Source organism: Sorex araneus, chromosome 2 (genome assembly GCF_027595985.1).
Source record: "Sorex araneus isolate mSorAra2 chromosome 2, mSorAra2.pri, whole genome shotgun sequence".
Taxonomy (NCBI): Eukaryota; Metazoa; Chordata; class Mammalia; order Eulipotyphla; family Soricidae; genus Sorex; species Sorex araneus.
In genome coordinates, this window is record NC_073303.1 from 161,865,393 (window position 1) to 161,888,459 (window position 23,067).

At 40.6% G+C, this 23,067-nt stretch overlaps 2 protein-coding genes across 8 annotated transcripts; one reads left to right on the forward strand and one right to left on the reverse strand.

Moving 5' to 3' along the window:
- Positions 1-1,614: 1,614 nt before the first annotated feature.
- Positions 1,615-2,709, reverse strand: GPR15 (G protein-coupled receptor 15). Its single transcript, XM_004606753.2, has one exon. The coding sequence runs from the start codon at positions 2,707-2,709 to the stop codon at positions 1,615-1,617; it is 1,095 nt and encodes a 364-aa protein (XP_004606810.2).
- A 10,046-nt stretch (positions 2,710-12,755) lies between these two features.
- CLDND1 (claudin domain containing 1) lies at positions 12,756-22,010 on the forward strand. 7 transcript variants are annotated; one of them, XM_055126521.1, is made up of 6 exons: positions 12,760-12,866; positions 13,753-13,950; positions 14,326-14,614; positions 16,462-16,572; positions 20,326-20,463; positions 20,631-22,010. In XM_055126521.1, exons 3-6 carry the CDS (start codon positions 14,344-14,346, stop codon positions 20,849-20,851), a joined length of 741 nt encoding a protein of 246 aa, XP_054982496.1. In that variant the 5' UTR covers positions 12,760-12,866; positions 13,753-13,950; positions 14,326-14,343; the 3' UTR covers positions 20,852-22,010. The 7 variants fall into 7 exon arrangements, with proteins under 7 accessions (XP_054982494.1, XP_054982496.1, XP_054982499.1 ...); XM_055126524.1 differs by lacking the exon at positions 13,753-13,950 and adding an exon at positions 14,063-14,113 and having other exon boundaries at positions 12,766-12,866; XM_055126518.1 differs by lacking the exon at positions 13,753-13,950 and adding an exon at positions 14,070-14,113 and having other exon boundaries at positions 12,766-12,866.
- Positions 22,011-23,067: the final 1,057 nt, after the last annotated feature.

A 23,067-nucleotide genomic window follows, 5' to 3' on the forward strand; every position in this document is an offset into this window, starting at 1 on the left:
ATAATGTCAATGATATTTAAGATAAGCTTGACTTACGTATCTAAAAGGATGTTAAGCCTTATCTTATTTTTAAAGCTAATGTTAAGAAGTAACATACTAGTTATTTCAATTAAAAACAGGGTAAAAGCTTGACCCTCTTTCTCATGAATCAACTGGTATTTACTATAATTTGCTTGCTGATGTAAAGCCGTTGAAGGTTGATGCAATTACATGTTTTTCATTTCAAAGACTTTAAAAAAGAGTATTTGTATAGAACTGGGGGGATAGTACAGTGGTTAGGGCATTTGTTTTGCATGCAGTGGATGGGGTTCTCTGCCTGGCACCACATACAATCCCTTGAGCCCTATCAGGAGTAATTCCTGAGTATAAAGCCAGAAATATGCCCTAAGTAACATAGAATATGACCACAAAATTAAAGAAAATATAGATGTAAATTGGATCAATAAATATTGAGTGAAGGAATTTAAGAAATACAAGAAGGTTTCTGAGTTTGGGAAAACATGTATGTATATGTAATACCATGACTGTTATAGATATTTCACTTAATTGAATTCAGAACTCTTATCTTCTATCACTGAATCAATTCTTGAAATTATTTCTATGCATTCATCAAATAACAATGTGTGAAATGTGCAGGATTAATATTTTGATTAAAGCAGAACAATAATCTGCATGAGGGTATAGCTTAGCATTTAATGACTTCCAATTATAGTAGTAGTAATGTTTTCATTTGATAATAGGACAAGATAACAGGGTAATTAAAACATGTAACTAAACCAAAGTCATATGCGAATTTATAAAAGCAATGAAAACAAAAGAACCTAGTATAACCACACTGAAAGTAGTTATTACATCATTATAATGAGCTACACAGCTACCAACATATCTTTAAGGGCAAAAAAAGTCAAACTTGGCCATAAACTTACTTTCTAGAATACCTAGAAGACAGGTAAAGTACCAAATCATGAACACAATGCAAAATGATTTTATCTCCTATGAGTTTTTGCCTATGCAAAGTCAATGTCAGATATAGGATGAAAGACACTATAGGAAAATGGTGATGAATCACCTTACAAAGCTTTCAATTCAAGGTCAGAACCTTACTCTGTAACTCAGGAAACAACAATTAATGTGCATAGGTATGTTATTTTGTTATTATTCTTACTGCTCTTACTACTTGCTTTGCTACATTTCTCACAGATGAAAGTCAACAGAATCCTTGACAGGTAGTCCACTTTGGGACTGAATACGCAAAGGGTGACGTGGATAAGGTATCATATTTCTGAAAAAGAAAAATGCCTGAAATATGCATTAATCATCTTGAAGGGAGTGACTGGTTCAAGTAGGAGTCTTAATCTCAGAGTTCAAGAACACAAAGGGGTTAAAGTTTGCCTAGTGAACTTGATTAAAAAGGTCAAAACAGGCCACTCAGCTGAAAGAAACAACACATGACCTACTTAAATCCACAAAACTAAGGATTTTTTTTAGCCATTGCTTTCAAAATTAACTCTTCCTTGTGTTTATGAGGCATGTTGCTGCTTTACTCTTTTTTTTGTTGCTTGACACAAATTAAACCTCCAGTAGATCAAAAGAGTTTTAAATGTCAAGTTCCTTTTAGAGGGACACAGATCTCTTCCTCCTTCTGACAAAATCTTCTGCTTGCACAAAGTTGGAGAAAACCTTAGTGAGGTGACTATCTGATGTCTCGGCACTGTTCCCAAAGTCATGGTTTTTCAGGCAAGGGCACATGCACTGCACAATGGCCCTGCGGATATAGCTATCAAAGATATAGTAAATGAAAGGGTTGACACAGCTGTTGGCAAATGCCAGGGGCCCACTCACCTCCATGGCCAGCTTGAGAAAGTCTGGGGAAAAGTAGGGCTCCTGCTCTTTCTGTAACCCTGAGATAATGGCCAGAAGCTTGAAAGTGTTAAAGGGTAGCCAGGAGAAGACAAAGGCAGCCACGACAATCAAGATGATCTTTATGGATTTCCTCAGTTTTTTGTTATGCTTTCCTGACTGCTGGTAGTGGATGCACAGCTTCCTTGTGATACAACAGTAGCAGGTCACAATACTCACTAAAGGAGCAAAGAAGGTGAAAATTAAGGCCACAAGGGCCCAGGTCAGTTTGACTGGTGAGGCCTCCTTTTCGGCACAGTAAGGTTTGCCACCAAGAAAGGTGAGCTCTCGGGACAGAAGAATAGGCAACCCCAGGAGGAAGGAGATGAACCAGATGATGGCGCAGACTCCATACGCACACTCTCTCCTTCGGATTTTCCTGGATACGACTGGACACATGATGGCCAGGTAGCGGTCAACACTCATGCAGGTGAGCAAGAAGACACTGCAGTGCATGTTGACCGAGATCACGTAGGAGCTGCCTTTGCACAGGAAAGAGCCCGTTCGCCACTGCCCCAAAGATGCTTCTTTGTCCACCCAGAGAGGCAACGTGACAAGGAAAATGAAATCAGAGGCAGCCAGGTTGATGATAAAGATGTCAATCAGTCTTCTGCTGCCCTGTTTAAAATGCAAAGCAGTCACCAGGCTGAGGTTCCCCAACACTCCCATCACGAACAAGGCTGTGTAGAAGATGGGGAGCAAGACCGAGGTGTAAGGAACATGGTTGCTGGTCTCCACAATTGCAGGATTCTGGCTTGGAGTATAGTAATAATCCAAATCCAAATACACTGTGGTTTCTTGCTGGTCCATCACTAAAGATCAGGTTCAAATCAGGTAAGTTTCCTTATTAAAAAAATTTTGGTGTGACTGTTAGAAACCTCAGGCAACTTCTTTTATACAGTGCCTGTCTTTCTCCACCCACCTCACCCCTCTGTTAAAGAACTTAGAATAAGTATAAAAACATATTTAAAATCTTGTCTACCAATCCTCAGAAAGGGCGCACAAAGAATGCCACTCTGATTGGTGTGGGGTTGTGGTTGTGGTTTACTTTATTTTCCGTCTGTCCCTGAAACTAAGGGGATTTCTTTTTTTTCTTTTATTTTTCTTTCATTTTTTCTTCAATATATTTTTCTTAATATATTTTTTCTAACCCAATAATTAAAATAATTACATTTTCTTTGTACTTTAAAGGCATTTTTGTTTTCTGACAGTGAAAATTGAGAATTATCCTCCATTTCAAATATAGTATGCTGTTTTGATTTTAGAATTAAAAGGTGATCATGATGAACACGCTTCTTAAATGTTTACATTGCTGTGATTTGAAGAAAATTCGTCTTTCATACAAAAAAGTTGAATTAATGATTTTATATAGCAAAAATTGCATTTATGATTTTGTTTAGGAAAACTCTCTTTTTATGTGATCCAGTATAATCTGCAAAGACAAATTCATTGAGTTTTCAATATATTATTTTGTCAAATAATAAGAATTTTGTTATTTTTGTAGCATACTAACAATGGGTTAAAAAATTGCTATTCTTACACTTTTATCTCAATTGTAAGTCAACCAATGAAGTTTCCTTTTATTACAAGGATGTTAAAATGCTTGATCTGGATCTATTTTCCCCTCAATCCCCCCAAAACAATTTTTTTATTAGAATCTAGCTTCCCTCTCATCTTTTCTTCTTCACACTTCATCTTTGTCATAGTGCTTTTGTAGCTTTGATATGGCTTTTTATTAGTACCTCTAAACATCAGTGAGCTTCACTTTTAGAATTATTGACCTTGTCACAGACATAGCTATATTAAGTTATGCTATAATAGAATTGTCAGTATAGGCACTACAGAAGGAAGATATTTGGTTCACTGAGATCACGTAAGAAACAGGCAAAAATAGAATCCTAACATTTCCCCTCATATGTGCCCACCCTTCAAAAAAAATTTTTTGGAGCCATACCAGTGCTTAAGGGAGACTCCTACTCAGTGCTCAGGGGTCACAATCCTGGGGGTATGACCCCTGAGTACACCTCCAGGGAAACACACAGTGTTAATTAAACCCTGTGTATTAAGCATGTACACCAGCATTTTGAGCTCTCTTCCTGGCCCCTACGCATTCCCTTTTATATAAGAAGAGCATAATCAAACTGAACAACTTGTGGAAGTGACTCCATTTATTTCCAGACTTTATTGACTAAAGTGGCTCACAGTTCTTTCACATTCTTCTTTTGTCTATCTCATTTAGTTTCAAAAATTCCAGTTTTAGGTTTATATTACTATTGTGTTGAAGAAAATAAGCCTGCAGATGTCAAAACAATTGTTGTACTTATTCAGTTTTTCCTGCTGAATCTCGATGTTTCTTTCATATTAACATCTCAAAAATAACAGCCCTGTCTTTTATCTCCCTCCTTCTCTCTTCTTTCTGATGTGGACTGATGTCATTTCAGTCCCAGATGTATAAATCTAGATCACAATCATGAAGGAGTATAAAGAAGTGTCATGGATCTTCTTATAAGGGAAGCCCCAGGTAAAAGTCACTTGGAGATGATTTGTGGACCTAGACCTATGTTCTGTGTCTCTGACTATTCACTTGGGCACATTCTTTACAAAGCACAGTATGTTGATGAGATACTAATTAATCTTTCAGAATTTTTGGGTTAGAAATCTTTCCCACTAGTCATCCCTAAATATTTAAGTGACATCCATTGTGTCAAAAGGTTTGAAGTAGTATAATATTTACTTACAAAAATTGATAGAGGTAAACAGAATATATAAATACTATGTATATGTGTATATGTATTAAGGTCCAAATCATATATAAAACATATAAATGGTTATAAAGTATTATATGTACATCTAGTTATGCATATATGATTTAATTGTAAGATTAGACTATAACATTCTGCATTCAGAAGGTCTTTGGTATTTGAGAAGGTAAGATTAACTCAGGCCCTAATATATTTGAAAGAATACTTTTAGATATGTCAGGAATTCTACACAAAACAATGAAAGAGTTTATGTTCACAACATAAAGCAAAATATATAACTATCTTACAGGCTTTTAGTTTTCTTGTAACATTAAAAAACTGATCTTTTGATATAGGTTATCTCAAATAAATCTGATTTTTTCAGCAAACATTCTGTTTGTTTTGGAGCATCAGTGGGTCATTCTTATGGTCTATTCAGAGCCCAAAGCTTAGTGGTTGCTCTGGCAGTACTCAGGAGACCATTTCATGCATGGGGCTCCAGTATGCAAAGTATGTGCACCAGCCTTTGATTCATATTCCAAACACTCCTAAGCAAACTTTGAAGCATCAGCAGATAAAATTATTTGTTTTTTTTTAAATAGTAACTTTGGAAGATGGAAATACATAGTAGAATATTATAATATGAGTATTGGTCAAGAGGTCCACCAGGGATCAACAATATTTAACTTGCTCCTATAACTCAATCAGGAGCAAGTTAAATATTTTTAAGGAAAAAATAAGGAGAGGGAGTACTAGTCTACAGTACTAGACACTTAGTAACAGAAAGAGTGCAAAGCTATCAAAAAACCCACAATAAAAGTTGACTAGAAAGAGTAGGGAAGACTGTAGATATAAATAAGCTCAGTGCAACTGTGGTTTTCAAGACTAGAATACTCTATAATAAACCCGAGGTTACCACCAATAAAATAACCAACACACATGGACTGAACCTCAAGAGCAAAATGGCTGTAATAAGCATGTAAAGGTAGTATAAACAGGATGGTGACAAAAAAAAAGAGTAGGATGTGTATATTATCACTAAATCACAGCGTGCATCCCACCTGTTAATTGTTTTCCCAAACAAAGCAAAAAAGCAAAAGCAAAACAAACCCAATTTTCCTTTTTTTTTTCTGGCAGAAGTGGTGCTTCTACCTGTGTTCTCTATGAATTTTTACAACTGTATCACTGTCACTGTCATCCCATTGTTTATCAATTTACTTAAGTGGACACCAGTAACATCTACATTGTGAGACTTGTTGTTACTGTTTTTGGCATATCAAATTTGCCACGGGTAACTTGCCAGGCTCTGCCGTGCGGGTGAGATACTCTCGGTAGTTTGCCCAGCTCTCAGAGAGGGACAGAGAAATCAAACCCAGGTCAGCCGCATGCAAGGCAAACACCCTACCTGCTGTGCTATCGCTCCAGCCCTGCTATCATTTTTTTTACAACACTGTTTATAAAGAACTTATTACCTCATTTCACAATTAAGATTTTGTTGTCTGAACTCCTCACTGATGATGAATAACTTGAAGTCAGATAATCATTATCTCTCTACTAGCCTGGACCACAAAGTAGTTATCCTACCAAAGTCTATTTTTTTTTCCAAAAAAAGAGAACCTTTTCAAATTTATTGTGTGTAATTAGTTTGTCATTGATTTAACACTGCATTATAATATTACATAGGTTCCAGGTATGCGAATCAGTATAAATTCACATTTGTATATGATAAATCAAGCACACTTCTTAAAGTCCAAGTTTTTCAAAGCTATTATTTTATATCTGTGGATGTCAGGCTACTATTAAGGCACCTACTAAGTTGCAGCTTTTCAAACTTCTCAGATCCCTTGGATCACGATCATTTGGAGTGAACTCAGAACCATAGGATTAAACATCCAAAGTGAATTCTTTTCCCAAGGGGTGGGGGCGGAGGTGGTGTACAGCCACTGTGCTCAGGGCTTACTACTGACTCTGCACTCGGTGATCACTGCTGGCAGAGCTCAACCATCATGTGCAGTGTCAGGAGTCCAACCCAGGGCAGTTGATGCAAGGCAAGTGCCTTACCCACTGTATCCCATCCCCCTCAAGTGATTTTACACACACTAAAGTTTAGAATCAATGTTCTAATTTATGACTGGAGTGATAGCACAGTGGGTAGGGCGTTTGCCTTGCACGAGGCTGAACCGGATCCAATTCGTTGGTCCCTCTAGGGGAGCCCAGCAAGCTACCGAGAGAGTATCCTGCCCTCATGGCAGAGCCTGGCAAGCTACCCGTGGCATATTCAATATGCCAAAAACAATAACAACAAGTCTCACAATGGAGACATTACTGGTGCCAGCTTGAGCAAATATATGAACAACAGGATGACAGTGCTGCTACAGTTCTAATTTATCACATTTTATTTTTCTTTCTGGGACACACCTCCTGGCAGTGCTTAGAAGCTGGCTCTTGCCTCTTGAGCTGGGAGAGAAGGCAGCTGGAATAGAGAAGGGTTCACTAAATCAATGATGGTTGGAGGAATCGTTTGGGATGGGAGATGTGTGCTGAAAGTAGATAAAGGACCAAACATGATAGCTTCTCAGTATCTATATTGCAAACCATAGTGCCCCAAAGTAGAGAGAGAGAGAGTATGGGGGAAATTGTCTGCCATAGAGGCAGGGGGATAGGTGGGATGGTTGGGGGATACTGAACTTTTGGTGGTGGAAAATGTACACTGGTGGAGGGATGGGTGTTTGATCATTGTATGACTGAAACTCAAACATAAAAGCCTTGTAACTGTATCTCATGGTGATTCAATTAAAAAGACAAAAGAAGAAGAAGAAGAAGAAGAAGAAGAAGAAGAAGAAGAAGAAGAAGAAGAAGAAGAAGAAGAAGAAGAAGAAGAAGAAGAAGAAGAAGAAGAAGAAGAAGAGGAAGAGGAAGAAGAAGAAGAAGAAGAAGAAGAAGAAGAAGAAGAAGAAGAAGAAGAAGAAGAAGAAGAAGAAGAAGAAGAAGAAGAAGAAGAAGAAGAAGAAGAAGAAGAGGAAGAAGAAGAAGAAGAAGGGGAAGGGGAAGGGGAGGGGAAGGGGAAGGGGAAGGGGAAGGGGAAGGAGAAGGAGAAGGAGAAGGAGAAGGAGAAGGAGAAGGAGAAGGAGAAGGAGAAGGAGAAGGAGAAGAAGGAGGAGAAGAAGCAGTAGCAGCAGCAGCAGCTGGCTCTGTGCTCTGGGGCCACTCCCAGTGGTGCTAAAGGGTCCATCTATGGTGCCAAATATAGAACCAGTTTCGGCTGCACACAGGGTACATGCCTTAGTTTGAGTACTCTCTCTCCAACCCCTAAAAGTTGTATATTCTTTTGGGGGGAGGGTGTGGGAGGAAAGTGAGGTTTTGAACCACACCCAGTGGTGATCAGGGGCTGTTCCTGGCTCAAGAATGATCCCTGAATATTCTAGGACCATGTGTGCTGCTGGATTGAACCAAGGTCAGCTGAAGGGGCTGCATGCAAAGTTATCGCTACACAAGTGTGTAGTTATCACTTGTGTAGTGATAACTATCTCTCCAGTACTAATTATTTTAACTTATATTGCTTAAACAAATGGTATATTTTGCTTTATTATCATTTGGTTAACTTCAAAGAATTATTTACAAATTATCATTAGAATTAAACTTTCTGGTGGGTCAGAATGATGGTACAGTGGGTAGGGCACTTGCCTTGTCTGTGATGAACCAGGTTCAGTTCTTGGCACCCCACATGCTCCTTTGAACCCCACTAGAAGTGATACCTGAGTGTGAGTCAGGAGTGAGATGGGTGTGGCACAAAACAAAAAAAAATTTAAATTTCGTTGAAACCTAGCCAAAAGGCTGTGTTGCTATAGCAACCTTTTCTTTTCAGACTGGCTGTAGTCTTTCTCATTTTTTTTTCTTGGTCTGTTTTCATTCCCACCCTTATTTTCTTATGTTTCCTTCTGAAACTGTAGGTTAATGGATTCTCTAATGCCTCTTTAATAGTTTAGCAATGATTGTCTTATTTGGGAACTAAACCTTTTTTAACAAAAAGAATTGAGTAATTGAATTTTAGAGCTTTAGGTGACATTTAGGGACACTACAGTAAAATAGTTTTACAAATAAGGACAGTTGGACCCTCCCTCAGTCATAAGCTTAAGACTCATATAAATTGCTTAAAAATAAATTTCTCATCCATTTGCCATCCTTTAAAAATATATACAACTCGATAACTGTATTGTTAAGAGTAAAGAACTGTCTTTTGATGCATTTCTCTATTTGCCATGTTCTTGGTCAATTTTTATGATTGTTCTCTACTGAATGGGTGTAAGAAAATCAAAATATTTATATATATTTTTGAGAATGATTATAAATTGGAACCCAGAATTTGCATGTATTTTTATTTTTCTCCTTTTGCACCCCAAAGTTCAGACTCCAGGACAAAAGTAAGGGAGAAAAACATAATGTAGGTATAATCTTACTAAACAATTCTAGTCCCTAAAAGCTGCGCAAGTGAAGAATTGAAATAGGGCCAAGGAGACAGCTCTATGGATTGGAATGCACATTTTGTATGCAGGAGACAGGTTCAATTCCATCACTGTACAGTTGCCCCAACTTCCCTGTGAGTTGGGGTGACTGTTATAGGTGGGATCACAACTCGGTGTGACCCCCAACACTGAGTCAGCAGTAGCTCCTGAACATTGCTGGTGTGGCTTCCAAACAAACAAAATTGAAGTGTCTTAGGGAATTTGGTATTGAAGAAAATTTTCGCACAGAGTTTTTTCTGTAAGCATGAAATATTACCAAATTCAAATAAACAAAGATCTAGATTTTCAGGTGTTATATTACCTTCCTGCTGAAACTAAATTGATCTTTAACAATTAAGCCATGGGTCTAATTCAACTTTGCTTTTTATAATCTCTCCAAGGTTACACTAAATCAGCTTTAAAATTTGTGGAAAATGTGATAGAACAGCTTCTGTTTCCCAAACGGCTGATAAGGAACACAAGCAGGAAATTAATTTTGTTAATTTAGTAAGAATTTATTTTACCTACTCACACAGCAAGCAAGTATACAGAGAAATTTAGAAAACTTTACAAATGCACACACATGATGTGTATTTGGTGATTCTGGGCTTCGATATACTGAAACAGTTCCAATTCTCTGTGTTTAGTAGGTCAAGATGTTCGAAAGCTCCTACACGCAGATACTTTCAGGTTCATACTCAACTGATGAATCAGGTATGTCTTGTGTTTTCCAGGCATTCTGTAGACTTAATGGGTAAAAGGGCCATCCTCTTTTGCCAGGTCCTCCCCAAAACATCCATCTTCTGAGTCATGAAGACTTACATAGGCTTTGAGTTCAGCCTGAGGTCTTGTTTTAGGTTTTCCTAAAGAGAAGTTGCCTGAAATCTGGTGCTGAAAAATCTTTTCTTTAAAAGTAGCCCAGCAATTCATAAATAAGTTGAAGTGAGTAGGGCACCTCCCTCTATAAATGACTTATTTTTTAGCAAGCAGAAGGATGGAAATTTTTCATGCTGACTGTACTTAAACATTATAGGCATGCAGCAAATAGGTGCAAATACTAATAATTAAATGATTGTTAACTATGTCCCAAACAGTGGGATGGGCATTTTATATGTGTTTACTCACTTAATCCTCAAGATGACCATATAAGATAAGTGCTATTGTTAACATTCATATTTTGAAGAAAAGAAAACCAAGATTTCTAGAGGTAAAGTGAATTGTTAGTTGGAGAGCACATTAGCTCACCCCACTTTTAAGCTTGAGAAATTGTGACCCTCCCTGGACTCAATTCCCTTATTGGTAAATTAAGAAGACATCTTTCTCTTCCTTTTTCAAACTTCTCTTTAATCTAATCTGACAAAGGTGACTTTGCTGGAGAGGTAATTGTGAACACAGGGGATTTCTAACCAAGGCCAAATAATGGAGACACATCCTAGTGCACAAATACACTAAGAACTCAGATTGCACATTAAACACCTGAGTACCTCACCACTTTCTCTTAAGAAGTAAAAGTATCTCTGACAAAATTTTGCTAATCAGCTATTCCACAGGAAAATCCAGTCACAGTTTGGATATTTATATTTGGCTATTTTTTAACTTTTCTAGTATCCTGGACATGAACAGCTGTTCCTCAACTCAGGCAAAGGAACGGTAACTAAAGACAGAAGACAGATATAAGGCCTCCGATCTCTCAGAGTAGTAAAATTTTAATATCAATTTGGGATTCCCATGTTTTTTCTGAGCCAAGATTAAGTCCTCAGGCTTGGGGGGGGGATGGGTTAGGGTTAAAGAGACCTGTTCTTAAGGCAGTTGTCTTCGTACGTATCTGCATAAAACCCATATGGTTTTATGGTGGATGCATAAAACCACACGGAAGAGGCCCCTGTCTCTTAATTTCTGTACCATACATAAAGACTCAGAACCATTTTGCTGCCTCTGTTTTACACAGAAATCTCTGAGGCCCTATCTGCTTAAGGCAATGCTTTCCCAAATTAAATACTTTTTAATTCATGCTTTTTAACATATCTGGTATACAAGATAAAGCCTAAACGAAGTGAAACTTATCACTTACAAGGGCGGGGACTGGGGGAGCGGGAGGGGGCGGGAGGTATAATGGGGTGGTTGGTGATGGAATATGGGCACGGGTGAAGGGAAGGGTGTTTGAGTATTGTATAACTGACATAATCCTGAGAACTATGTAAACCTCCACATGGTGATTCAATAAAATTTAAATAAAAAAAAACATATCTGGTATAGCACTGTAGCACTGTAACACTGTCATCCCATTGTTCATCGATTTGCTTGAGTGGGCATCAGTAACATCTCCATTGAGAGACTTGTTACTATTTTTGGCATATTGAATACCACCCATAGCTTGCCAGGCTCTGCCAGGCTCTGCCACGTGGGCAGGATACTCTCCGTGGCTTGCCGGGCTTTCCAACAGGGACAAAGGAATTGAACCTAAGTTGGCCGCATGCAAGGGAAACGCCCTTCCCCCTGTGCTATCGCTCTAGTCCATATTTGGTATATTGACTATAGTTGAGTACTTTTTGTTTTGTTTTGTTTTGGAGCCCTCTTCACATCGTACTCAAGGCTCACTCCTGGCTCTGCTCACAGAGATCATTCCTGGCCGGGCTCAGAGGACCATAAGCCGCACCAGGTATTGAACATGGGTTGCCTCGTGCAAGGCAAGTGCATATCCAGTATACTATCTCTCCAGTCCCAATACTTTTCCTTTTTAAGATTAAAATATGCATAGTTTTCTTGGTTCTGGGCCACTTGGGGTGCGGTGCTCAGGGTTACTCCTGACTCTGTGCTCTGAGATTCTGGCCAGCTTGAGGAATCATATCCACAATAATGCTGGGAATCTCACCTCGTGCAAGGCACGCTCCTTAAACCATGTACTATCTCTCCCTACCTGTTTCTCTAGCTGTAGTTTGTTTTTTTAAAGACAAGTTTGCTACAATAGAAAACTTTTCCCTTGTCATAAAGACGATGCAACCAAAAACATGAATTACACGAAACGCAGACAATATACAATTCTACATGAGCAGAATTCCAAAGTGGGCAGAATCCGAAAAGGAGGCAGTAGATCAAATAACTCTTGGGAACATCTGTTCAAAATAGATAACTGCCTGCCCTTCACAACTTTGTAAAAGCTGACCAGTGAATCTAGAAAATGATCTCCACTGGGCGAGTCCGTGAGTTAATCCTTCAAAAGTATAACCGCATGGAAATTCACATACTTCAGAGACATGAGATGTGTGACAGGGAAATTGCCCGACTCATAAATGTGACTAACTTAAGTTATAATAGATGACAAAGCGATGACGGAAGACAGGTCGCCTTAATTGGGGACGCTTGGCCCTTTCCATGGTCAAATAGAAGAACTCATCACTCCCAAACTCCCGTTTGCGCGGGTTCCCACTCCACCCCCCCGCCCCCCCCCCCGCCAGGGCCCCGGACTACAAGCCCCACAATGCCCCGCGCGCGGCCGGGCATGCCCTCCTCCGCGTCCCGCAGCTTTCCCTCGGCCCTTCCTACAACTCCCACAAGCCCTCTCGGCGCGGCGCCTCGGCCGGGCCCGGGGTGGAGGCGGAGGCGGAGGCGCGGGAGTTATGGAGGGGGCGGGCTCTGCAGGGAAGTGCGTCAGAGGAGGCGCGGGGAGAGGAGGGTGCCGTGGTCTGAGCTGGAGGGTGAAGCTGCGGGAGCAAGAGGATGGGCGGTGAGTGAGCGGGACCCGCGTCGGCGGACTTGGCGGGCGGTGGGGCGGGAGGGGGAGGGTGTTCGCGCGTAGCCGTTCGGCGGGGCCGGCGGTTAGGAGCGCGGTGCCCTCGCCGGGGCTGCGCGGCCGGGCCGTGCCCTCCGCCCAGTGGGCTGGGGAGGGGCCTGCCCGGGCCCCGGGGGCCTCGCCCGCCGCCGCGCAGGCTGCCCCGCCCCGGCCCGCGGGCGCCTCCGACCTCTCGGTGCCCGGGGACGTGACCGCGCCGCGAGTCCGGCCTGAGCGCCGCCGCGCAGCTCCCGTGTGCCGGGACAACCCCCCCCCCCCCCCCGCCTCTCTCTCTCTCTTTTTTTAAAAGGTCATTTGCAAGTAGTTATCATGAAAGAGGGTGACGGGGAACCCCAATCCAGACCCAACTTCACCGGGAGTTCTGTCCATCACGGTCCTAGCCGCCCGGATCGGGTCCCTGAGTCACTTCCCCATCTTCACAAACTCTGCAACCCGTTGGCGAACCTGTTTTGGGTGCGCGTTTGTAAGGTGTTCGGTGCGGTCACGGGCTCCGCTTGCAGTGTTTGACTCAGCGCGATCCGCCTTGAGTCATTCTCCTGCGGCCCTTTGACTGCTGCCGCCGAACCCTGTCCACGCCTTGGGAGTGTTTAGTTTTTAGTGTTGTTTTTTTTTTTTTTTAATTCAGAGTTTTTTTTTTTTTTCCCCCTCTGAGGTTGTGGTGGAGGGATCATGTAGTTTGCAGCGAGGAGGTTCAAAAGTAGAAGGAAAGAGGCGGGGGTGGGGTGGGGGGAGTAGTTAGTAGTGAAGACGAGCAGGGGATGAAGACGTTTGGGCCATTCATATGGATTGATGGGCAGATTGCTAACTTGCATTATTATAGGTTGTTATTCTCTCTGCCATCCCGTGCACCTAGTACGACCTCAACCGGGAATTAGCAAACAGCCTCAGCTGTGTCCCAAATAGCTCCGGACTCTTCAGCTACCCTTCGGGAGATTTAAGAGTCAGGAGGTGGATTTGCACGACTTTCTAAGCCTTTGTCACATGCAGACCCGGAACGCTCCAATGCCCTGTAGCTTGGGTCAGAATTCTTTCTGCACTTAAAAATCCATGCACGGTTCCCTGCTGACGCTGGGCATGTCTATTGTTTGTACCTGTAATGTGTATGTCCATTTCAGTGTTGTCTGTTTTAGTGTGCAGGTGATAGACTAGAGAACAAGACCTCTGTCTCCGTAGCATCCTGGGTATGTGAGCATGCATAAGTACTTTCATGATAATAAGTTTTGTTTTGAACTTATTTGAGTACTATGTGCTTGCTTTTTTTTTTTTTTTTTAAATTTCTTACGATTATACATTAAAGAGCCAAGGGATGGGGGAATAAAGGGTGGTATATTTCTTTCAAAATAATCTTTACTTGTCCTTGAAGCCTAACTTCTTTTCTCCGGCTTTTAAACAGAGCAGTCTGAATGCCAGAATGGATAACCGTTTTGCGACCGCATTTGTCATTGCCTGTGTACTTAGCCTCATTTCCACCATCTACATGGCAGCCTCCATTGGCACAGACTTCTGGTATGAGTATGAATATCGAGGTCCAGTTCAAGAAAATTTCAGTGAATTGAACAAAAGCCTCTGGGATGACTTTGACAGTGATGAGACAGATGAAAAGACTTACAATGATGCACTTTTCCGATGTAATGGCACCCTGGGGTTGTGGAGACGGTGTATTACTTGGCCCCAGCAAACAGGTTGGTATAGCCCACCTTCAGAAGGATATTTTAAAGTTCTGAGTCCCTTATTGATGCAATAAGAAGGATGAAGTTCCAGTGATGTATAAACCGTCTTGTGGATGCTTGCTTTCCTTCCCTTTCTGCTATATTCTTTCCCCAACTTCCATTAATTACCATGGTGTTCAATATTGATTGGACAAATAATGATCATACAGGAGCTATTTTAAATCTTTGTATTTTTTTGCTCATTAACTGTTTTAATCTTAGCGCACATGATGAAAAGATAATTGGAAAAGTACATTGGAAGATTTTAAGTGATAAAAGGATTGATAGTCAAGATTAAGTACAATAAAATTAAGACAGTATTTATGTGTTACATGTTTAAGAAAATATCACTTTCCCCTACACCCTTTTTTCCTTTTTCTTTATTTTGGGTCACACCCTGAGATGCATAGGGGTTACTCCTGACTCATGCACTCAGGAATTACTCCTGGCGGTACTCGGGGTCCATATGGGATGCTGGGAATTGAACCCGGGTTGGCCCCATGCAAGGCAAACTACACTCTACCTGCTGTGCTATTGCTTCAGCCCCTCCCCTCCACCTTTAAGGGTATAATTTAACCAGTTCTGAATTGAAACATGGGCATAGTTGGAACTGTTAAAATAAGTTTACAGAGTTGAAGGTTAAAAGTTTGCAGTGAAAAATAAAACCCAAGAAATTACCTTGTTTATTTTATGTTCATTCTTAGCATTACAAAGAAACATTTTTTTCTTAGTAGAAAAAACTTTTACAGTTTCTGTTTATGTGGGGAAAAATCATAGGAAAACTTTGTAGGAAAAACTTTAGTTTGTTTCTGTTTGTGGTTGTTTCTTTTGGCCTCTTAGTGGAAACACTGACCAGTTCTAGCACCACAGAGTTGAATTATGTAGCAGAAAGATGATAGTTGCATGGGGAGGGTAGTCAGATGGAGGAAAGAAACTGGGTAGAGGAAAAAGTTGATTAAAATTCATTGTAAAATGTTCGATTCTACTTATGAAAGGACCAGAGTATTCCAGACTTTAATTTCACCAAACATTTATCACTCAAGTGTTTATTGTATTCTTTTCTGTTCCAGGTTGGAAGAAGTCAGGTTAGAAACAAAAAAATTAGAACTTCTGGGGAGCTAAGAGTGTAGATAATAAACCATAACTGTCTAAGTAGAATATATAGTTTTATAATATGTTAGAAGATGACACATGCTTTGAAAAATTCAGTTCCCGGGGAGTAGGGAGTTGGGCACCTTGATGGGGCTACTCTCCAGAAATGGTGAGGATTTTGGTTTTTCTCCTTGATGTGATAAACTGGAGCTTGGGTTGGAGCATGTGAGGGTTGGGGGCGGGGGGGTGGGGGCTGTAAAGGATAGATGATCTGGTTACGTATGTTGATGCTGATGTATTGAAAGCCATCTTAAGTGGAAGCCTGGAGACGAGTTATTAGGCTCCTATATAATTCAGATGAGGGAATTTTTTTTATAACTCAGACCAAAGTGATAGCACTGAGCAAAGGCAGGCTTCTAACTGTTATTTTGGAGGGAGAGCCTCTTTGATTTCCTCCTCTTACATACTTATTTTCATTCATTTTACTCATTTTCTTCCTTTTGTCTGGATTAAGCCCCACCAGCCAATCACTTCCATTGAATTGATGAATCTTGCCTGTGTCTTAAGGCCGAAAAGTTTGCTGACTCTGTTGGAAACATTCTTCTATGTCAGTTTATATTTTAGAGAGTAATTACTAAAAGATATTGGATGCTTTCAATTTAAAATAAGCAATTGTAAAGAAAAAATTAAAAATAAATAAAATGAGCAATTGTCATTTTTTGTTTCAGAGCCCTTTGATATGGCCACAAAATGCGTTAGTTTCACACTGAATGAGCAGTTCATGGAGAAGTTTGTTGATCCTGGAAACCATAACAGTGGGATTGATTTGCTTCGGACCTGTGAGTACTTTGATCCAAGCAGAACATTTTGGGGGAGAAGGGGGAGAATTAAAAAATTTTTTTAATTTAAAAAATTTTGGGCTGTATTGACGGAGTGGTCAGGGAAACTGTCCAGTGTCAGGGATTGAATCCACGCCTTCCTTATACACAGCATGCCCGCCAGCTTTTTGAACTACCTTCTTGGTGCCCCCAAAAGGATGGAATTTTATTTGCTTTTCTAGAAGTCTGTTGGGGGAATAAAATAAAATATCTTGAAATAAGATCTCTGGATGTGTTCCAGTGAACTTTTTTCCTGCTAATATATTTTATTTTTATTTTTCACTTTTTTATGGGACTGGAGTGATAGCACAGCAGGTAGGGCGTTTGCCTTGCATGCGGCCGACCCAGGTTCGATTCCTCCATCCCTCTTGGAGAGCCTGGCAAGCTTCCGAGAGTATCCTGACCGCACTGCAGAGCCTGGCAAGCTCCTCGTGGTATATTGGGTATGCCAAAAACAATAACAACAAGTCTCACAATGGAGACATTACTGGTGCCCGCTTGAGCAAATCGATAAACAACAGGACAACAGTGCTACAGTGTGCTACTTTTCTATGAATCACCATGAGATGCACAGTTACAAAGTTGTTCATGATTTGGCTTTAATCATTCAGTGTTCCAACACCTGTTCCTTCACCAGTGTACATTTCCCATCACTAATATCCTGAGTTTTCCCTCCCGCTATTTCTATTAATACATTTTAGAAGGTGCATACTTACCAGATTTCAAATATGGAATTGTGAGGCAACTAATGCATTGTGTGACAGAATCTAAGTACCCCCAACGGTGTTATTAACGAGTCCATTAAATGGAGAGTAAATTTAATAGGGATAAGTAATAAATTCCTTTATATGAGTTAAACACTTCAACCTGAATTGATGCAGGGAAGTGTGAAAGGAAATTGATTGCTAACTCTGAGTCAACTGAACATTAGGCCTGCCAAAAAGTGTTCCCTCTTAGGTGGCAGTAACAGAAGTGTAAATGTCAAAAACAAATGAAAGTATTTGTAGAATTGTGTTTCTTAATGGCCCAGGTTTCCCAGGAAATATTTGCATCTAGTTTCAATGATACAGAGATTTGCTGGCGCTTGTCTGGAAGAATGACCATGTTGTGAGAGTAAATAGTGACTAAATGGCAGGTATGCAGTTTTAAGTCGCAAATGTATAGGAGGAAATTTATTAACAGTTTGAAAGGAAGTGAAAAGACTTAAGTACTTCCAGAAAGTAACACCAGCATTAAAAGCCTTGTACTTGGCTGACCCAGGTTTGATTCCTCTTTCCCTCTCGGAGAACCCAGCAAGTTACCAAGAGTATCCAGCCCGCACGGCAAAGCCTGGCAAGCTACCTGTGGCATATTGGATATGCCAAAAACAGTAACAAGTCTCACAATGGAGACGTTACTGGTGTATGCTCGAACAAATCGATGAGCATCGGGATGACAGTGATACAGTGATAGCAGGGCCAGAGAGATAGCATGGCTGATAAAGCGCTTGCCTCCCACACAGTTGGCTCATTGTGATCCCTGGTGTCCTGAATACTGCCAGAAGTGATCCCTGAATACAGAGCCAGGAGTAAACTCAACACACCAGGATTTGATCCCCAATACTGCAGATGGTCCCACAAGCACCAACGGAATCATCTTTGAGCACAGCCTTGTGTTGTTGCTACAAAGCAAGAAAGTTAGTTCAAAAATGGGTGAAAGACCTCTATATCAGCCTCAACATAGAGGAAAAGTAGGCAGCACTCTTGCATCTTCAGTGACTGAAGTAAACAGAAGCAGAGATAACAAATGGGATTGCATCAAATCGAGATGCTTCGATACTACACAAGAATCGCTAACTAGAATTAAGAGACACTCTCCATAATACAGGGAAATGTTTCCCTACCACTTATCTGACAAAGGCTTACTATCCAAGATATATAAAGCACTTGTAAAATATAGCAACAAAAAAAAATTACAGGATCTTATCAAAAATGGAGAGAGCGGAAACTTCCTCAAGAAGACATGCAGATGGCCACGAGGTGCCATATGGAAAAAAAATAGATATACTTTCCATCACTTATAATCAGGGAAATGCAGTTCAAACAACAATATCAGCTAATGTTACTGAGATCAGCACAGATTAAAAAGAACAAAGAGTGCTGGTGTGGATGTGGAGAAAAGAGGACCCTCATCCACAGGTGGTGCGAAGGTCACCTGGTTCAGTCTCTAGAAAACAACGTGGAGACTTCCCAGAAAACTAAGACTTGAGCTTCCATACAGCTCAACAATTCTGTTTCTTGTCATCTACCCCAAGGGCCCCAGAACTTTTGAAAAGACCATTTGTGCTCCTTGGTTCATTGCAGCACTGTTCACAATAGTCAAGATCTGGGAACAACCCAATTGTTTAAGAGCAGTTGGATAAAGAAATTGTGTTATAGGGGCAAGAGAGAGAGAATACAATGGGTAATGTGTTTGCCTTGTATGCAATGCACCCAACCAACCTGGCTTTATTCCCGGGTACCACATGTGGTCCCTGAGCTTCACCAGGAGTAAGCTCCAGGCACATCCAGGTGACCCCCAAATCAAAAATAAATTGTGTATATATTTATATGCACACACACAAATACTGCTCAGGTATAGAAAAGATGAAATCATTTAATTTGGATAAAACTGGAGAGTATTATGCCATATGAAGACAGGGATAGAGGCAGGACAAGGGGTCCGGGTGGGGGAATGATTCATTGCTGGAAGGTAAGGGGACACTTGGGAAAGGATTGGAACATTATATGCCTGAAACTCAATCATAAGTATTTTTGCAACTTTGTAACTCATGGTGATTCAGTAAATTTTTTTTTAAGAGGAGGACAGGTAGAATTATGTCAATATTGTATATGGGATCCAAAGAAATATGACATGGGACTAACCAAGGTCAAAGTCAAATAACTTGAAGAACTGGACTATAGAACTAAACTTAATATGGGGCCAGAGAGATAGTACATTGGGCAGGGAATTTGCCTTGCATGTGACTGACCCAGGTCCATCCCTAGCACTCCGTATGGTCCCCAGATCCCACCCAGAAGTGATTCCTGAGCACAGAGCAAAGAGTAAGTCCAGAGCACTGCCAGGTGTGCCCTAAAAACCAGAACATCAATTTAGAAAAGGAGGGTGTTGTGGGAAGGGAGCTTGTGGCAATGACAATAGTGGAGAGAAGCAGCAGACTGGAGTATATGGTGTCTGGAGGGTGCATGCAGGAAACTGCAGGAAATGTCATTAACAGCATTGTAATTCACAGTTCCTCAAGGCCTGGCCAGGGCAGCATTACACTGCATCCTCAGGCCCTTGTCCTGAATCTTTGGCCAGGAGAATTGCCATGGTGGGAACCCCCGTCCCCCACTCCCTTTCTGGAAGATGGGTTAGGAAGCAATGAATTGGCATGTGAGGAGATGATGATAAATTTGTAAAATTATAAAGTATAATTGCCAAACTGATTAATCATCACAGCCCTCCCCAATATCCAATAATCTTAACAATAATATCCCCCCCAGCACACTTGAAAAGTGCAGCCCCATCCAGAGTTTGATGTTTAGTTTACTAAACACTAATCCGTTGCTAATAAGTTAATTTAACGTTGAAGTGGGATGCGTTATAAAATCATCCACTTTCTTCCCATTATTGTAGGAAAACCGTTGGAAATCATGGTAACGTTTCCTTTTCTCTCTCCTTTTTTAAAACCAGATCTTTGGCGGTGCCAGTTTCTCTTACCTTTCGTCAGCCTAGGCTTGATGTTCTTTGGGGCTCTGATTGGACTTTGTGCTTGCATCTGCCGAAGCTTGTATCCTGCAATTGCCACAGGCGTTCTGCATCTCCTTGCAGGTGAGTCTTGTCATGGTGGCCACTTTTTTGTTTTTCCGGTCTCTTTAAGAACTAAGAGTTGATTCTTGCATATTCGCAGGTGACTGCCTGTCACAGGCAGCAGACAGACTGCTCAGACCATATACTTACCTGGCTTTGTTTTGTTGTTTTCCAAACTTCACCTTAAGGTCTTTGTACGCTGGGCTCAGTCAGTTGTTACGTTGCTGGAATTGAACTTCTCCACCAGAAGCTAGTGCTGCCCGAAAATGTGTTTGGGGAGTTCGGATGGTCCTTCTACCTGGCGTGTGTGTCAGCTCCCCTACAGTTCATGGCGTCAGCTCTCTTCATCTGGGCCGCCCATACCAACCGGAAAGAGTACACGTTAATGAAGGCCTATCGTGTGGCGTGAGAAGGAAGCTACTTGCTTCACAGTTGTCTATTTTATTTTTGAATATTCATGTTTTCACTCATCTCCTGCCCAAACTGTTTTTAAAACTTTGTGAGTGAACCCTTTTATCCTGGAAAATCCATTTTATTTATATACACTAACTCCATTATTAATCAGACTAAAATTGACACATCTGGATTGATTCCATCTTGCAAACTAATCTTGGTTCAGCCTGAAGTGAAAGAAATGGGATGACACTTGGCATATTGTTGTGAAAGAAAATTGATAGTGGAAATGGACCCAGATGTTGTTCTGATGTCTGTTGAGGTTTTTCACTAATGTAACTGTATCTGTTTAACTGGAAACATTTTGTTTCTTTGGAAACCTCTTCTAGTGTTCAAACCTTTATGTTCACTTCATTATTGTAGATAGCCGGTCAGCCACAGCTATTCGGTTTTCAAAGACTTCAGCTGTATTAAATAGGGAAGTTATCTAAGAATCGTTTCCTTAAGTATTCACTCGTAGCTTCATCAGAAGTGGAATAAGGTAACTGTTTATCTCCACTGTGTCTGTCTATAAGAAAGGAAGTGAAAAAACAGTGATTACTTGAAATTCTAATTTTGTAATTGCAAGAATTCCAGTTCAACCAGACAAGAGGATTACCTTTGTTTAACTCCATTTTAGTTGGATTTTCAGTACCATAAAATAATTTTTGCGTTTTGCTCCTTTCTTCTTCAAACCTTGTGCTTCTTCCCCTCACCCTTCCCCCTCTTTTTTTTTTTTAAGAGTACATTGGATCACAAAGTACTTCCCCAACTGTTGTCAGTTTATTCCAGCTAAGTACCATAAAAAGTTCCTCGACACTGACCCTCCAGAGCTAGGAAAACTACCACAAGACCTAAAGCTTTGGCTGGTTAGCAACTTCCAACTATGGTCTTTATTTCTTGTGGTGAAATGATGTGCCTTTCCTTGCCTGAATCCATTCCTGGTTGTATCAAAATTATTTAATGTCTCCTAATTCAGTCATTTTTTTATAAACGTCTATAAACATTGAACTTTTAAGAAATCTTATTTATTTATTCCATTACTATAGCACTTGACAGATTTTAAAACAATGTAACAGTAATTTCTTACACTGTCCTAAATCTGTCTTTTTTAAAAAATAAAAAATGAAAAGAGATCTGTGTTGTTTATTGAGTTCATTTATGTGTTAGTACATTAGGATAAAGAAGTACAGGATTGTGAGTGGAGATTATTTTGGCTTTGAAAAATGTGTTGTTGCTTTATAGCCTTGTCTTTATGTTTGGAGTTGGGACCCTGGAACATCTTGCCCGCAGTTGAAAATCAGAATACCTTTGTAATTTCAGAATTTTTAAACATTTCCAGAGTTTTTAGAAATCTCTTATGTACTACTCTGAATGTGACTAATTTTTCATAAAGTCCTTTATTGGTTGGACACATGTGTTCAGTATTAAGGAAATAATCATGTCAGTGTCTTAGTACAGAGTCTCTGTTACTCTTAGCGTATAATTGCCCGTGAAGTGGCTGTCATTTAGTTTTCAACCTGTTCTTAATTCCTGAAGTTTTATTGCTTACCAGCACTTTCTCTTGAAACAAACAAGATAATGGGAATGGAATTTAATTTTTTATTTATTTTGACGGGCTTTTAGATGGAACTCAAGCGTCCTGAGGGCCCTTGCCAGTAATTCTCCGCTAACCTGGTGGTTCAATGCAGAGGACCTGAGGATGCAGTGCTCGTCTCAGTGCCAGGGGTTTCCCAAACTGCCCCAGTGTCCTGGAAGTGTGGGGTGGGAGGCTGCTGCAGAATTGCTCCCAGTGATTCTTGGGAGATGGTGTGGTGGGACTGGGGAGTGAATCAGTCGGCGCCATGCAAGGCATATGCCTTACCTTATACTGTCTCTCGGGCCAGCAAACAGGATTTTGAAATCATTGGCCAATATCACTGGCTTGTTCCAGGAATAGTGATTTTGTTTTCTGTTACCTCAGCTGCCAGTGGTTGTGATGATTGGATGTTTGCAGGCCAGTCTTAGTAGCAGCATCCTTGTTAGGAAGGCGCGTCATAAACCTGGTGGGAATAGGTGCTGTGGTTGCTATCTTAAGCATGCTGCATCGCAGACCTTCCTCTTCTGGGAAAGACTTTTCGTTTTGAAAACATGATCATTTTTCATTCAATGTGAACTTTTTCAGCTGTCTCAAACCATGTAATCACTTTGAAT